The sequence below is a fragment of the Trachemys scripta genome, chromosome 12 (genome assembly GCF_013100865.1).
Source record: "Trachemys scripta elegans isolate TJP31775 chromosome 12, CAS_Tse_1.0, whole genome shotgun sequence".
NCBI classification, from domain to species: Eukaryota; Metazoa; Chordata; order Testudines; family Emydidae; genus Trachemys; species Trachemys scripta.
The window spans coordinates 17,051,237-17,067,274 of NC_048309.1; the positions used below are offsets into that span (position 1 = coordinate 17,051,237).

General features: G+C 39.2%; 1 protein-coding gene across 5 annotated transcripts in view; it reads right to left on the reverse strand.

Moving 5' to 3' along the window:
• Window positions 1-16,038, reverse strand: part of STAU1 (staufen double-stranded RNA binding protein 1) — a 44,946-nt gene that overhangs the window by 2,821 nt on the left and 26,087 nt on the right. For 2 of the 5 annotated variants that reach the window (XM_034787073.1, XM_034787070.1), the window contains exons 6-14: window positions 12,072-12,210; window positions 11,127-11,292; window positions 8,128-8,226; window positions 6,461-6,673; window positions 5,717-5,860; window positions 4,603-4,749; window positions 2,961-3,033; window positions 1,461-1,780; window positions 576-698 (exon numbers count right to left, since the gene is read on the reverse strand). In XM_034787073.1, coding sequence (XP_034642964.1) covers window positions 576-698; window positions 1,461-1,780; window positions 2,961-3,033; window positions 4,603-4,749; window positions 5,717-5,860; window positions 6,461-6,673; window positions 8,128-8,226; window positions 11,127-11,292; window positions 12,072-12,210 — 1,424 coding nt within the window. Of the gene's footprint in view, window positions 1-575; window positions 699-1,460; window positions 1,781-2,960; window positions 3,034-4,602; window positions 4,750-5,716; window positions 5,861-6,460; window positions 6,692-8,127; window positions 8,227-11,126; window positions 11,293-12,071; window positions 12,211-16,038 lie in introns of all 5 variants that reach the window. The other 3 variants (XM_034787072.1, XM_034787069.1, XM_034787074.1) reach the window with 2 other exon arrangements.

Consider the following 16,038-nt stretch of genomic DNA (forward strand, 5'->3'; position numbering starts at 1 on the left):
AGATAAAAAATATAATTTAAATCACACAAAAATATATATGAGTTAAAAAGCTGCCATGCTAACAGTCTGAGGCTGTCAGTTAGAACACAATTCACCATTGAACAGCCCAGGAATGACAAACTTTTTCCAAGTTGTAATAGACTAGAGGCAGGTTACCAACAATATAAGCACTTTTCAAACTGGTACAAAGACGAGGTCCCTCCCTCAAAGTTTACAGTCTAGGAGATTCATCCTTTTGTAAAGAACCATTGTTCAATAGGTATTTATGTTCTGAAAGTTCATTTTATACATTTTCTTTACTAAATGATCATGTAAGCTAGCTAATCACAGCAAGATAAGAAAATAAGTTCATTTTTATAGGCCAAAATGGTGAGCGTGTATTTAGCATTTTAAATGTCAATTCTGCATCTTAAGTACATCATCACTATAAGGTAAATCAATTTAAGTGCTTCTGAGGCTTGCAACATGTCAGACAAAAAATAACCAGACAATTACACAGCATAGATATTTGGCTGTGAAATGACGATCAATTGCACCCCTTGCTCAATGCAGACCAAAGAAGATAGTCATCATACCATATCATGGCAAGATTCTACATCCTTTCCAATTCCATGGCTGATCAGTGGTGGCTGAGAGGAACAGTTTATAAGAGATACAAACTCGTTCTTGTTATTTTTTGGAAAGTCTTTGTATTCCACCTGAGAAAAAAGAGAAAAATGCTTCAGTTATTCTCAATGAACTGTGAAAAGAGTAAATGTATTCCAGACACTATGTAGTATGTGCCCTCACCAAGAAACCATGTTCACTCTAATTGAGCAATGATTCTTATAAAAACTAGTAAAACCATTTATTCTGAAACCTAACTTTGAACCTGTAATAGTTCGTGAACACATCTAAGAGCTCCTAGACGAAAGGTGCTGTATAAAAGTTATTGTTGCTGTCTTTATTCCATCAATACTTGCCATTCTAAATTCTTCATAATAGAATTTATCCATTACATTCTTTGTGTATTAATGCAATGCAGTAATTGAAATGTAAATTCCGATTAAAGAGAACATGGAAGATGAATAATTTGTAGCCTACAGCAAGTATCAAAGTACCCAGGGCTTTTTCAGAAACTTAAAATTTAGATCAGCCAATATTGGTCGGCTGTATATTCTCACATTAAGGAAATACTTTACAAAATGGAACTTAATTCCATTTCTTAAAAATAGACTTTGTAGTCGCACTGAATTAAGGTAGAACACACATCAAAAGAAATGCATATTTCAAATACTAAAACTCTAATATTGAAAAGATTTTCCAGCTGAAGAGAAATATTAATAGGAAGCTGAGGGCAACTTAAATACTCTTAAAATCAGAAGCAATTGGCAGACAGAATTTTATTAAATAATGATCTAATCTAGTATGGTAAACCCTATATAATATTTTTCCAGATATACCTCAGATTGAACATTTACCTGGATTCCCTGAACACTGGAAAGATAGTCCAATTGTTCAGAGGGCCTAGTGAGTGGTCCGTGGGGTACATAGCCTGATGAGTTGTTATTCTTCAATATGGTCTCAGCAGTAGGAGATGTACCACCATATAACAGCTCTCTAGCAATCATGGCTGTTACTGTAGCCTTGGCAGGATTAGGGGCTGCCCTGTTGAACTCTTTGGTGTGGTGTCCTTGATTGGCTCCTACAGCTTGTGCAACCTCTGGGACCATGGGAAGAATTCCAGCAGGAAGCTGCTGATGGCTGAGATAAGGCATCCTAAACTCATCATCTTTATTACCTGAAGAGACAGAGGTACACATTAAATAGATTCTAGCCATTTATAAAGGAGCCTTCTCAGCATGTATATAACAATTTATAAATCTCTAAACATCTACAAGTTTTTGTTGTGTTCCAAAAGTAGTCACACTTACTGGGCTTGATTCATCTCCACTGTTTCAGAAGGGTGCAACTGCACCTCAGGTAGTATTTGCAATGCTGTGTTGAATGAGTTATTCAATGCAATGGCTGTTTCTGCTAAAGGTGCCTCTTTATCCCTAAGTGCCCTGATCACAGCCTCTCCAGTGGAGCTATCCTGCATTGCTGCAGCTAGACTCCAGGTGGCCTTTGACATCAAGGTCTCTTATTTTACTACGTTACTTGAATCACAGTAGCAGCATAGGGAACCACACAATGACCAGACTTCTTTGTGCTAAGCACTGTACAGGCAGTAAAAAGAATCCTGGACCAAGACCGCTTACAGTCTAGGTTATGACAAGACACAGCAGGTTGAGGAGAACACATGCGGAGGAACATGAGGTTTGTAAGCAAGCATGTCATACAATAAGCAGAAGTCACAGCTCACCACCTGCCTAACCACTGTCAACCAATAGTTATTTGTAGGCACCATGGCAGAAGTTAGATTTAAGAAGAGATTTCAAAGAGGATAAGGTAGTGATTTTTTGCAGGAGTTCTGTCCCTCTATCCCCTGACAGAGGCCAATACGGAGTGCCATGGAAGAATGTGAGGGGGTGTACTTGAAGGGTGGGTACAGTGGCAAATTAAAGGCAGGGGTCAGCATCCTGGTAGAATAGATAAATTAGGTAGGGCAGGACTACAGGATGAACACCAGAAATGGAGGAGGGAAGGGGTGACAAAGTCAGAGCACAAGCCAGGAAAATGATCTCGGAAGCAAATGAGGTTTCATAGCTGGAAGATGGGTACAACTTGGGGCAGAATCAAGCCCCCTCTATTAATAAACTTTAAGGACTAATTCACACAAATCCATGCTCATTCATCTGAGACCTCACTAGCAGAACCAGAACCATTTGCAATAAGGCAGCTCCTTAAAGAAAGCTCATCTGGTACTCCATACAAACAGCAGGCTAAGTGCAGCAATCAAATCAAGAAACAAACTTGTCTTGTGAACATACACCCGTAATAAAATAAAGGGCCAAATTAATTTCAGTAATTTCACTTACTAGCTGAAGTTTCTTCAGTGCCTGGTTCAAAGAAGGTTACTTTTCTCCCATCACCTGGTTTCTTTACTGGCGTCTAAAAAAAACCCAAACACCAATAACTTTTCCTTAAAGATTTCAAGATCAAAGTGATTCAGTTGTCACAAAACTTTGGAAAAGGATTCCAGCTGTATAACCAGAACTTAATCTTTACATAACCATGCAAGAACAAAATACATTAAGTGAATCGTACACACACTAGGTAGGCAAGACTACATTTAGTCTATGAGTAAGTACCACTGAAAAGCATTGTAGCTCAGAACTGGACACTCTTGGTTGGTACTGTTAAACTGAGTGGACTAAAGTGAACCTAGGCTGAAGATAATAAAGCTTAGTCTGAATCTTTAAAGCTGACTGCACAGCCATAGGAGTTTCCTGAGATTACTGTGCCTTCTCGAAAGGAAATATTATGGTACCGTATCAATTGTAAACTGAAAGGGTCTGTTAAAAATCTATCCATTAATTCATGGTTTCAAATTAAGCCAAGTTTTGACCCTGTCTATCTTACAAACCTTGGAAGAGTTCACCACTCCCACCCAAGAAATCAAATGCCAAAATTGTTTGTGTAGGGCCTACATGCAAACAGCTTACTGAAGTATAGCCAGTTAAATGAACACTAGTTATCACTAAGGCTACATTTATGTCACAGAGGTCACGGAATCCATGACTTCCAGAGGCCTCCGTGACATTTTCTGCTTCAGCCCCTGGTGTTGCGGGACTGGAGCTGGCAGCCAGTGGGGGCCCAGCAGGGTTTCCAGCAACAGGTGACAGCCTCCTCAGGGTGCCCTCCTCAGGGTTCCAGTGACCGGGGACAGCCTTGCGGGGAGTGGGGTGGAAAAAAGAGAACCTGCAGCTCCCAGTCACCCAGGAGGCAGGGGAAACCATAGAGTCGCAGCAGCAAAAGTCACAGACAGGTCACGGCTTCTGTGAATTTTTGTTTATTGCCCGTGACTTTACTAAAAATAACCATGACAAAATCTTAACCTTAGTTATCACTGTTCCTAGAGCAGTGATGACAGATGACACTGGAGTACAAAGGGAGAAAAACAATATCTTGTTAATTTCAAGCCTCATTGTGAAGTATGCTAAAGTATCAACCAAGGGAAAACCTGTTCAATTGTTTTAAATACCCCACAGTATCCACTATTAAGCTACATAAAAATAATGTTATCATGAGGTCTCATATAAGCCTGCTGAAGCCTAGGTCCTCAGACCAATGATTTTAAATATCACAGGTTCTGACCCATTCTGTGAAGAGACGGTCCTCCGCCAACATTATGCTTGCATAAGTCAGGAGCAGATCTAGTACTGTCAAGATCCAGGAAGATGGGTATTATATGTACCCCAACACTACTCTGCACCTGTGGCTAGTGCATAGGGCCATGGATTATACCCCTGTTCAGAAACTCACTGGGGCTTTGATACCAACAGGCAGTACTAACTGGCACTCCCTTTCACTCAATGCATTGTAGCTGGATCACTGCTGCCTCTTGTCAAGTGTGCTGCAGTGGGAAGTATGAACTTGATATACTCTTGCCCCCACCAGTCATCATTTCACTCAACATTTGCTGAAATACCAAGTGGTAGTAATTTAAAAATGTGTTACCTTCTCTTCTGTCTTTAGTGCTGGCTTTGGGGGTTGAGGTTGGGGGACTTTGAAACCTAAAAGCTCCAGCATGTTTTCAGCCGCATTGCGTTTAGCCACTTTCTTGTTCGTACCCATTCCTTCAGCTGTGTGCATGCCAACTTTCACCTGGAAGAAACAGGGACAAAGAAAAAGCAAATAAATCCTTATAAAAGTAAAACCAGTGTATGCTCATTAGTGGCCCATTTGTCTCAAATATGGTCTGAGTGATCAGAGAATCAGTTGAATTGATTTATTGTCCTAACCAAGTTTGCCTTTTGATATAATTGATCATGAGCCCCACAGCATAAAGCCGCATACGAACAGAATAATCAGCTGTATTTCATGATCTCACTTTGGCATTGGCTTAAATGCTCTGTCAAGCCAGGAAATTTATATTCAACAAGTCACCAAGTTAAAGTAATTGGTTCAGAATTATGCAGCTTTCTTGGCGCAATGCAAGTGCAGTAAGAATTCACATCCTTCTACATAGTTGTAGTTTTCTGCCTTGCTCAGCATAAAAGACAGAGGGCTGTAAAGCATTTAAGCACTTTAACTACCAAGGGATGGTAGTTAATCAACCACAAATCAGTAGAATACCTACTATCACAAATGCTACCAAATTACTGGAATTTGAAATGCAGAGTGAGATTTTGGACCACAGCACTTTTAATGGGAGAAGGAAACTAGTGAAAAAAGCCAAGGGATTCTCAGAGCTATATTTCAATGAAGCCCACATTTTGGATGTATGAAGCACCTACTATCATATTCGGCAGCACTTTGCTATTCATGTTAGTTTTATTTTTTCTAAAAAAGAAAACTGGAGCATGATGTAGTTATGAGAGAGTCTTCCAGCAACCTATCCAGCTTTTTAACAGAACTCAAGATAGGAGAGATTTGCTGTCTTGAGTCCTTATTCTGCTCCAGTGGAGTCAGAGGAAATATTTCCTAATGAGTTCAGTGGAATGAAGGGTGCAATCCTGCTAACTACATTTATCATTGTTGTAAAGTCTGGTAACCCTAAGCTTAAAAAAAAAAATTAAAAAAAAAAAAAATCAAAGCCAGGCAACCAGAGATCTGAAATCAATATACAAACCTGCATAACAAACTCCCTGCGCCTTGGAAGACCACGTTCTGTGATGAGCATGTACTCTGGCTCCTTCTCTTTTTTGGCCTGCTGTATCTGAGCAAGTCTGCTAATGGGATTCATTCCTTGGCCATATTCTGGGCTTGTTTGCAGCTAAGGTGGAAATAACGTTGAAGAAATAAGCTGACACTTGTGAATATTTGAGTACAGTAATCCCAAATGTAGTGTGCCAATTCATTCATTCAACTCTAGGCTTCAGCTTCTCTAAAAAAAACACCAAAACCTGCTTTATGAAACACTACAAAGAGCAATACCAATAGCCAAACGGAAGTAGCCAACTTAGTTCTTCGATAACCTGCCACCAGAAAGCGTCACAAGTTCAGCTTATTTTGAATGTTAGGAGACTAGTGCTGAAAGTGCAGTCTCTGAGGGAGGTGGCACCACTAAAACTAATCGACAAACCGCAATGGCCTTAGAAGCTTGAAAGTAAGATAAAACTAGTAGTTTATAGGGTAAACATTCTTCCGTGTTTTCTCATTGCTCTCAAATCTAACAATTCCTCGTTAGTGCAACACTGAGGGCAGAGCTCTATTAACAGTGGATGGAGGTTAACTAACATTTCAGTTGCAGCTTGGGACTGCTGGTTTAGGTGCAGCATTTGAAAAGGTGATTTATAATCAGCTTGGGAATGTCCCTCACCCTATGACATTTTACAAGAGTTAAATTTGGGTCCACCATAAAGTATTTTTTTACCTTCACTATTGATTTTGTTTTCTTTTTGATTCGTGGCTTCATTTTCTCAACCATAGGAAGGGGTGGCAGTTTTTTCAGTTCCTCTAGGACCGCTATTGCAGCATTTTTCTTTGAGATCTTCTTGCTCTTTCCTTCACCTTCACCCATAAATTCTCCAACAAACACCTTGGTTACAAAGCTCTTCATATGGGGAGGACCACTTTCCTTTGTCACCTGTTTCAGAGGGAAAAACTGAGTGAAAGCGTGATAAACACTTATTAAAAATGGTAGGGCACACTGGTTATAGCAAACTTCACTCACAAAAACTCTCAAATGCAGAACACTCACATGGAATAGCATTCCTGAAACAATCCAGGTAGTGGCTGTTTAAATGCATTATCACTAAGTATAATGGATATTACCCACCCATCCATAATTTGCTAAAATATTTATATCTGAAAAAGTTTATATACAGCAAACTGTAAGTAGACTTTACATGCTGCAGACATCATTCACATCATATTTAATTTACTGTTTTTACCTTTCAACAGGAAACATGGGTGTTCCTTTTTTTGGTGTATATTTCCACCCAATTAACATCACCCCATTAAATGGTTCATATTACAATAATTTGATCAGTAAAGTAATTCTTTAGGGTCTAGAGTCTACTGTGATTTTAGTTCAAAGAAACAGAACATATTGCAGAAATGTGAGATACTGTTGCCTACAACTTAAGTCTTTGAACAGACATTCTCTATTTCCACTCACGCTTTAAAGACACCAAATGCCCATATATTAATTGACAGTAAAGAGTTAAAAAATAAATAAAAATTTAAACTCAAGTGTGTGACAAGCAGAGGATTGAAAATTTAACAAATCTGTCATTAATCTAGTGTTTCACAAAATAGATTAAAAGCAATTCAGTGATATGCAATTGTATTTTATCTCATAAGAACTCAGGTGTTTGTATGAAGAATCACTAGGTCTTCTGCATATCACAGCAATATGATACATTAAAGTTTTAGTGCAACAAGATGTTCCTCTGGCAGGTATTCATTTAAGATAAATAGTTGCGAGAGAGATGGACAAGGAGGTAACCGAGACAGTGAGAAGCGGCAGGACAGTTTATGCATATGAGGCCAAAGATTCTGCAGTTCTTGAAGCCAGGAGGGCAATTTTAAGTAACAGTAAACCCATGATGATTCTTGAGGATTAGGGTAATATGTAATGGGAACCCCCACCTTGTTTGCCATTCATATCAGTGGACAAATAAGCAAATGCTTCTGTAACTTGCCTTTAAAGGGACACTTTAAACTCTTTCCCTTCTTAACTCTGCTTTTATTGTTCTAACTATAGATGTGATTTTAAAAAAAGTTTAGTTCAAGACTCTTTCAGGATTCATTTTCAAAAAGCATGATATAGGGCCTCTCCCACAACAGAACTGCTCACATGTGATGTAATTAGCATAGGGTGCCAATTCTGGGGTGGCAGAATTTGTTTAAATTATATAGATCTGGGATGATCAGTTTGAAACTCAAGATAAAAGCATATTCAGAACTAACATGAAGCTTTAAAGGTCTGTTGTATTTGTCTAAAACAGAGCCACTTTATGTAATTTTAGCTTAGTATCCTAAATTAATATTCTAATATTCTAAAGAATAACTCTAGAGCTTGTAAAATAAACATACCTCAAAATTCACAGGCAAGTTCCTTTTAAGTGCAATCTCAAACACTTGACTTATTTCAGATTTATTGAGATTTTCATCATCTGATTCTTTTCCATTAACCTAAAAGAAGCATAATCATTTAAATAAAGATCTCACTAATTGAATTGTTAGCAAACCAGTTTATTGAACCCATAAATCTTTAAGTTGTCTAACCTTTACTGTCACTTTTCATGAGAATGTACAATACACCAGATATAGTATCAACACTTAAGCTTAAGAATCTTGTTTAATGAAAAACATGCTTTATGTAAAAGCCTGATAAGATTCACAAGTGCTCACTGAAGGAAGGAAAAAAAATACACCACAAAGGCCAATAAGCAACAAAACTATTTGTAGAAGTGTTAAGTGTTAAATGAACTGGCGCCCAAATTGAAGTAGACTTGTGAAACACTGTAGTCTCATAAACTGATCTAACATCTGTAAGACTATCAGATGAGAGAAAGGCAGGAGAAATTTGAATTCTATGTGTGGGACTCTCATGAGTGACGGTTAATTAGTTTCTGGGGTAGTAACATGTTCTCCACGTGTTTCTGTTTAATCATTTGCTCTCCAGATGTTTCTAACAGGAGAAACATAAGAAATTAGTACAATGCATCACTCACAAAATGCCTAAAAATCAAATGACTGAGTCGAAGATCATTCACCTTCCACTAGCAGAGCAATGCTATCTTGAGCACATCACAAATTACTGTTTCAAAAGTTTGTTATGGCCTTACTGCACTCATGTTCCACACAAGGTACAAAGGTGAATTTGACAGGCAGAATAACAATGACTAAAACTCTAGGGCTTGCGCTGTCATGCATTGATGTGGAAGGGACCACGGTGGAGAGGAATAGTGTCAATTTACAAATCACTTCCATCCATAACACTATATGGAAAATGGGTTAGTTTTTTTAAATTGGAAAATAAATATACTCTGAAGAGGCCTTGTCAGGTTAAAAATAGTTCTAATTAAAAAAAAGTTTCCTCACTTGAGTTACAACCATCTTAGATTAAGACACTAAGCATTTAGAAATCTAGTTTCCTACTCACCATTTATGGTCCTAGCTCCCAACCCAAGCGAAATATGAGTAAACAATAAAATACTTACCATTTTCACTTGTTTTCAGTCAGTTTTACTTTCTCTCTCTCATTCACTAATACTTAGTGTTTGAGTTACAAACACTCCAGAGGGATGTGTAAATCTCAACATAATTCTCATAATAAAAACATCCAATATTTTTGGTTTTCTCAGTACTATGTACATCATGCTGGCTTCCAGCCTTCAAAGTCCAAACTACATACAGACATGCGGGTATGTACTCTATGTTCACAAAGCCTGGTCTACACAATGGCATAACTGGTAGAGAATTGAGAAACGTACTGTGTGCCGTAGCATCCGACAACTGTTTAGGTAGTATCAGTACTAATGCTGTTCATCTCTTGGAGTGCACCCCAGGAGAAGATGTAGTCAAGACATTTGGCATTTCAGATCGACAGCAGTAGTCAAAAGGATTTTACATCAAGTTTTAACACTTTTCTGATTTCAGATTCACTCATTTTGAGTCTACCAGGTGTGACAGAACGGAAAGGAAAGGACATAGAATGACCATTTCAGGTCTTAACCCATGATCCTACAATAGTGCAATGCGGTCAACTTCAAACCCCTTGAGTGTAATAATTAGCTCACCAGTGCCACCTCTACGGATGCTGTTTCAGTGACTTCCCCTTTTAGTTTCAAAATATCAATTAGCAGAATAGTTTTAACCTCTAGTTTCAGATGCATTGAAGCATTCCTTTCTCATCATTTTGAAACTTTACAAACTTTTCCTTGTTAAGAGGACCAGATTTTTCTTTATTGGACTAACTTTTCTCCTATTTTGAACTGCCAAGGGAGGACAAGCCAAGAAATACCCCATAACTTATTTCATTGGTAACTATGTTATGGTTTGTAGTCTAAATATGTTCAAATGATTAAATAGATATGAAGAATGTAAAGAACAGTTGACACTTCATGAACAGTATAGTGAAAAACAAAATTAATGAAAAATGTACAGAAACAATTCCGCCTTAGTGTTTGCTATCTATTAAGGCAGACATTTGCAGGTAAATTGATAGTTCTCTAAGTCTAGTACTAAAAACCAAACCAATGTGTTGTCATCTGTGGCCTTGCTTCCAGTCCATACAGAAAACATAGCTTAAATCTCTCTTATCTCCAGTCATGTCACTCAGTTCAAACCATTCTGGAGTCTCCTTTAACTCAATTTGGATGATGCATTTCTTCCTCACCTTTGAAGCCCTGCACATATGTTCTTTTTAAAATATATATTAAGCATACACTGTTGCTCTGGGTACTTTATATATAAGTTTAAGCATAAACATTTAAGACGGATACACAATTTCCCCAAGGCATACCTAGAAATGCACCCCCCAGCAACACACCCGCACCTCTTCATGCATCTTCCATCCAATTCCTTAATCTCCCAACAACCTCCCATTCTTCTAAACCTTTTCAAACTTCTACAGTGTATATCCACACTCCTGGCAAAATTCCTACATCATGTCAAACTCATACTGACACTATGTACTAAAGGTGTCTGAACTAAGCGGCAAGTTGCTTGTGAGAGAGCTCTCTCCATAAGTTTGTACAGCAACAAGCACACTGTCAGTTAAATATTAGCAGTTTATCTGTTCCTGCTGCCTATCACCCATCAGAGATCAATCTTCTGGTGACAATGGTACAGGAATTATGACAGCACAAAGCAATGAATATGACCTCATTCAGGGAAACCCTGATTGCATAGATATAGTTCTATTTGTCCTAAAAGTGGTTCCATTAGATACAACAAGTGTTAAGCCATTAAAATTAAGTCTTCCAAGAAGTGCAGTTTCTTTTTAAACTAGCACAGAATATTTAAAACTGCATTTCAACTTTTAAGGTACCTTAATTAACTTCAGACATTTTCAGGTTAATTCCTACCTCTGGTTTCTCAGGCAGGGGCTCATTTTGCAGAATTTTCAGTGCTTTAGCAGCTGCATCATGCTTAGCAGCCTGTCTTGTTCTTCCTTTCCCATGAAACTGCTGTCCTCCAATAGAGAGCTCAACTTGATAAAGTAAGGGTCCAACAGGAAATGGGTAAAAGTACCTAAAATTAGAAGGTCAAGTTTGCCCGATTAAAAATTGCTGGTAAGCTACAAAGTCAACATTTAGGGTTAAACATTATATATTAATGAGTCTCTCAGCAATCGAAGCTCAACAATAAACTCCTATAGTAGAGAGCCAATTTGAATACATTAATTGTTAACTCTGAACAACTTTAATGTAGGACTTACATTACATTTGTAAAACTTACAAAATCTACACTGTAAGACAAGGAAAAGTTAAACACATTTCTAATACTTTTGAAGCACAGAATGATAGCATAGTAAATTAAGTTTTTATAGACTTGACAAATTACTAAGCAAGGAACAATGGATTTTTATACTCAAGTATTTTAGACCAAAGTTAATACTTAAAGACATACTGCCAGCTTCAGAATAAAACATGTCTAAAAATGTTTTCCCTATTTTTCCTCATATCTAACAGTATAACTTAGAGGAAATTTTTTCAGTTTATTTAGTGAAACAATAAATATGTTCTCAACTGCACAATTTCACTGTTTAGCTCCTCCCCCCCCCTGGATTTTTTCCACACAGTAAAGAGAAAAATTTAAAGAAAACATGATTGTAAAAAACAAACTTGCAGAGGTACTTGGGGCAGGAGAGTTCCTGAATATTATACTGGCTAAAGTTGAGTGTCCCTTTAAGGCATGTTTTATTTTCAGAGATATTATTTAAAAAGTCGCAGCAGCAATACATGCACATTAAAGAAAGGAACTCAAAGAGTATGGGACTGATTACAAAGCTGAAAAACTGTAATACATACCGTGGAGGATAAGCACCACCTCTCATATTATAGTTGTAGGTAGATCTCATCCCTGTGTAAGGGTCAATAGGTTTGTACATAGGTTTCTTTCCCAGCTTCATGCAAAGAGCATTTAGCTCCACTGTGGGGGTTACACTATCTAGATAAATAGAAATATAGAATATAGCTGTCTAAGTGTCAAGGCAGAGTAAAATCAGGTAAACTCTCAAACCAGGACAGGTTGGGACTAGATTCTTGGTGCACACATCACAATAATCAGTAGTGAATTTGTGAATATGAATATAAGTGAAAGCAAGTCCAAAAAAAGTTTACCACATACATAAATGGATCCCAGAGCAATCTAGTACCACTATTGGACTGGCAAGTCTTGTTGCAATCAATTGAGCTTTCTAGGTTCTGATAAATTGTTAGGATATTTCCTTTATGTTTTCCCAAACAGTAAGGGAAACCACACAAAAAATGCAGGTTTCTTTCCCATGAGGTACCTTTTTATATTAACAAACAGCTGTATAATTTTACCTTTGGCATTTGACTGGAAAGAAATATTTGGAAATTATGAATAAGCTAAGGAGAGCCTTTACAGTTCTCCATTTCCAAACAATGCAGTTGGTTTATTTGGAAGGGACGTATAATAGCATTAAGAGGCACAACTGTTTGCCTCCAGGTGGGTCCGACCAAGTCAAAGATTTGCTACATTATCTTGCAACTTTTATTGTCATTTAAGAAATAAATGGCTCTCTAATTTTGGATCCAATGAAACAAAGCGTTTGGGCCAAAACTAGAAGACAAAGATAGTCACCTTATACTAACAGGAGGTTCTTCCAGATGTGTGGTCTATCTCTATTCCAATGTGCAAATGTATGCACTCCATGTGTCTGGAGCCAGAGAATTTTGAAAGCAGCATCCCTTTGTCCGCACATGCACTCTTGTTCACCTTATGCCTCCAACCAAGGAGATAAAAGGTCAAGACAATTATCTCCTCGCCAGTTCATTCTCCATTGCGAACAAAAAGATGATCCAAAGCAGAGGAGGGAGGAGGTAGCAGAATACAAACAGGGACTACACATCAAAGAACCTCAAATTACTACAAGGTAATTTCTCTTCGAGTGCTGGTCCCTACGTGTATTCCACTGTGGGCGATTGACATGCAGTACTCAAGAGGACGGTTAAAGATGCAGATGGCAGAGCCAAACAAAGGAGCACTATTTTGAAGGATGCATCAGAGGAGTCCTGAACCAAAGCACAACGTTTCACAAATGTGTGGCTAGAACTCCACGTAACTGCTTTACAGGTATCAAGTAGAGGCACTTCCTGAAGTGATGCCACAGATGTCACTTGCACTCTTGTGCAATGAACCCTTACCCCATGGAGGGAGGGAGAGAGAAATTAGACACCTGACAGAGCAAAATACAATCTGAGATCCATTGAGAGATTCTTTGAGAGGCTATAGCCTGACCCTGAACTCTTTCCACTATGGTGACAAATAGTCTGGGAGACCGATTGTTTTTGTCCTTTGCAGGCCAAGGCTCACCAAATGCAAAGGGAATGGAGACTCCTTTCTTCTAAGGATGCATGAAGTTTTGGAAAAAATACAAGTAAGTGAATTGACTGGTTCAGGTGAAACTCTGAAGCTACTTTGGGGATTAATTTAGGACATAAAGGGTAATGAAACTTTGTCCCTATGGAATATAGCATAAGGAGCTCCACCATCAGTGCTCCAAGTTCACCAACCCTCTTGGGTCAGGTGATGGCTACCAGGAATGCAACCTTCATGGATAGGACATGGAAACAAGAAACTAATGGCTTGAGTCACGAAAGAACAAGTTTTAAATCTGATTAAGTAAGCTATTTTTTTTTAAACACACACACACACACACACACACACACACACACACACACACACACACACACACACACACACACACACACACACTCTAACTATGCTTTTCCAGAGTTTGCTAGTCAGTGGATGCATGATAATAGAGTAACACTGTGAAGGTGGATAGTATGCACTGACTGCTGCCAAGTGGACCCATAAGGAGCTAATAGACAAGTCTGGTGTCTTTAAGGAAAGAATATAATCGAACATAAGAGGAATAGCCACTGCTTCTGAGGGTAGACGTTGTCAATGTGCCCACACAGAAAAACACCTCCACTTGGCTAGATGACATTTTCTAGTGAACTCCTTTCTACTACCAGAAAAGATGCTCTGTACTTCTCCAGAACATGATCATTCTACAGATGATGCCCATCCAAAAACTACACCCTGAGGTGAAGTGGACAGGGGTTGGGATGCTTGCTCTTGCTGTTTCCTTGGGTCAGGAGATTGGAAAATGTCATAATAATGATCAGTGCTCAAGATGACATGTACAGGAGGCTCATAAACCAAAACCATCTGGGCCAGTTGGGGACACTGAGAATAATAATATAATATATGAATATTTGCCTATCTCATAGAACTGGAAGGGACCTTGAAAGGTCATTGAGTCCAGTCCCCTGCCTTCACTAGCAGGACCAAGTACTGTCCCTGTCAGTTTTATTTGTCCCCTGCTGGTCCCTAAATGGCCCCCTCAAGAATTGAGCTCACAACCCTGGGTTTAGCAGGACAATGCTCAAACCACTGAGCTACCCCTCCCCTCCCCCCAGGATGACTCATGCCCTGTCCTACCAAATCTCCTGTAAGACCAGAGGTAGGAGTGGTAGTGGAGGGAAGGCATAGTTCAGATGGTCTGACCTAGGAAGAAGCAGAGCGTCGCCCTGTGAGTGGCAAACTAGGCTTCTGGAGCAGTATATCTCGTATTTCCTGTTCATTTGGTAGGCGGACAGGTCCCTAGTGGGGGTCCTGTAGAGAGCAAAAATATGGTTCACCACACTGTTGTGTAGCACCAATTTGTGGCCAACAGCAAAATGTCTGCTGAAAGAGTCCTCTAACATGTTCTTATTTCCCAGGGGGTAGACTGCCCACAGGGTGATCTGACTGCTGATGCACCAGTTCCACAAACTAACCAGTTCTACATGCTGGTGGACAGGATTTTGCTCCTCCCATTTGTTGATGCAAGACAGTCATGATGTTGTCCTACACTGAGAGCATGGTGACCTTGAATGAATGGGAGAAAGGCTTTGCAAGTCTTTCAAACTGCTCACAATTCCAGAACATTGATGTGCATCCTAGACTCTCGCAATGTCCAGGTGCTCTGTACTGTATGGTTGTCCATGTGAACTCCTCACCTCAACAGGGAGGCATTTGTAAGGATCGCCCTTGTCTAATTGGGAGCAAGAAAGGAAATACCCACACATACCTGAAGGGGATTCTTCCACCACAGCAGGGATGATATTTTGGTGGGAACAGGGAATGGCTCTGAGATTGATGGTTTGATGAGTACACTGTTTGAAGCCTGCAGGCAACCAAGATAGAGTGTGGCAAACAGCATGATCTAAGCACATTAAGTCATGTGACCAAGGAATGAGAAATCTTGACAAGTGCTCAAGGGTTGCTTATGAGCTGGTCTCAGATCATTTGTAATCTGAAACCTGTCCATTGGCAGGTAAGCCCTTGCCACGATCGAATTTAAGGATGCACTGATAAAGCCTAAAGTTTGCACTGGGGTGATGGACTTTTCAAAGTTTACACTGAGTCCCAATAAGGAGAGGAATTGCAGCATTGCCAAAGTCAATACACAGGCTTCTTGGCATATAAGCTTTGTGTCTGATATAGGCTGCCACTACAGAGAATACTTTGATAAAGACCCTGGGGGCAGAAGCAATGCCAAAAGGGAGTACTTCATATTAAAGTGGTTGAAGCCCACCATGAATCTGAGAAAACGTTTGAGCAGGGTAGATGTCTATGTGAAAGCAGGCATCCTTCATAGCCAGAACTGAAAGCCACATTCTGTTTTCCAGGGATGGGATTATAGATGCCAACGTGACCATGCAATTCTTGAGTCTGCAAATAAAACTGTTGCGATGG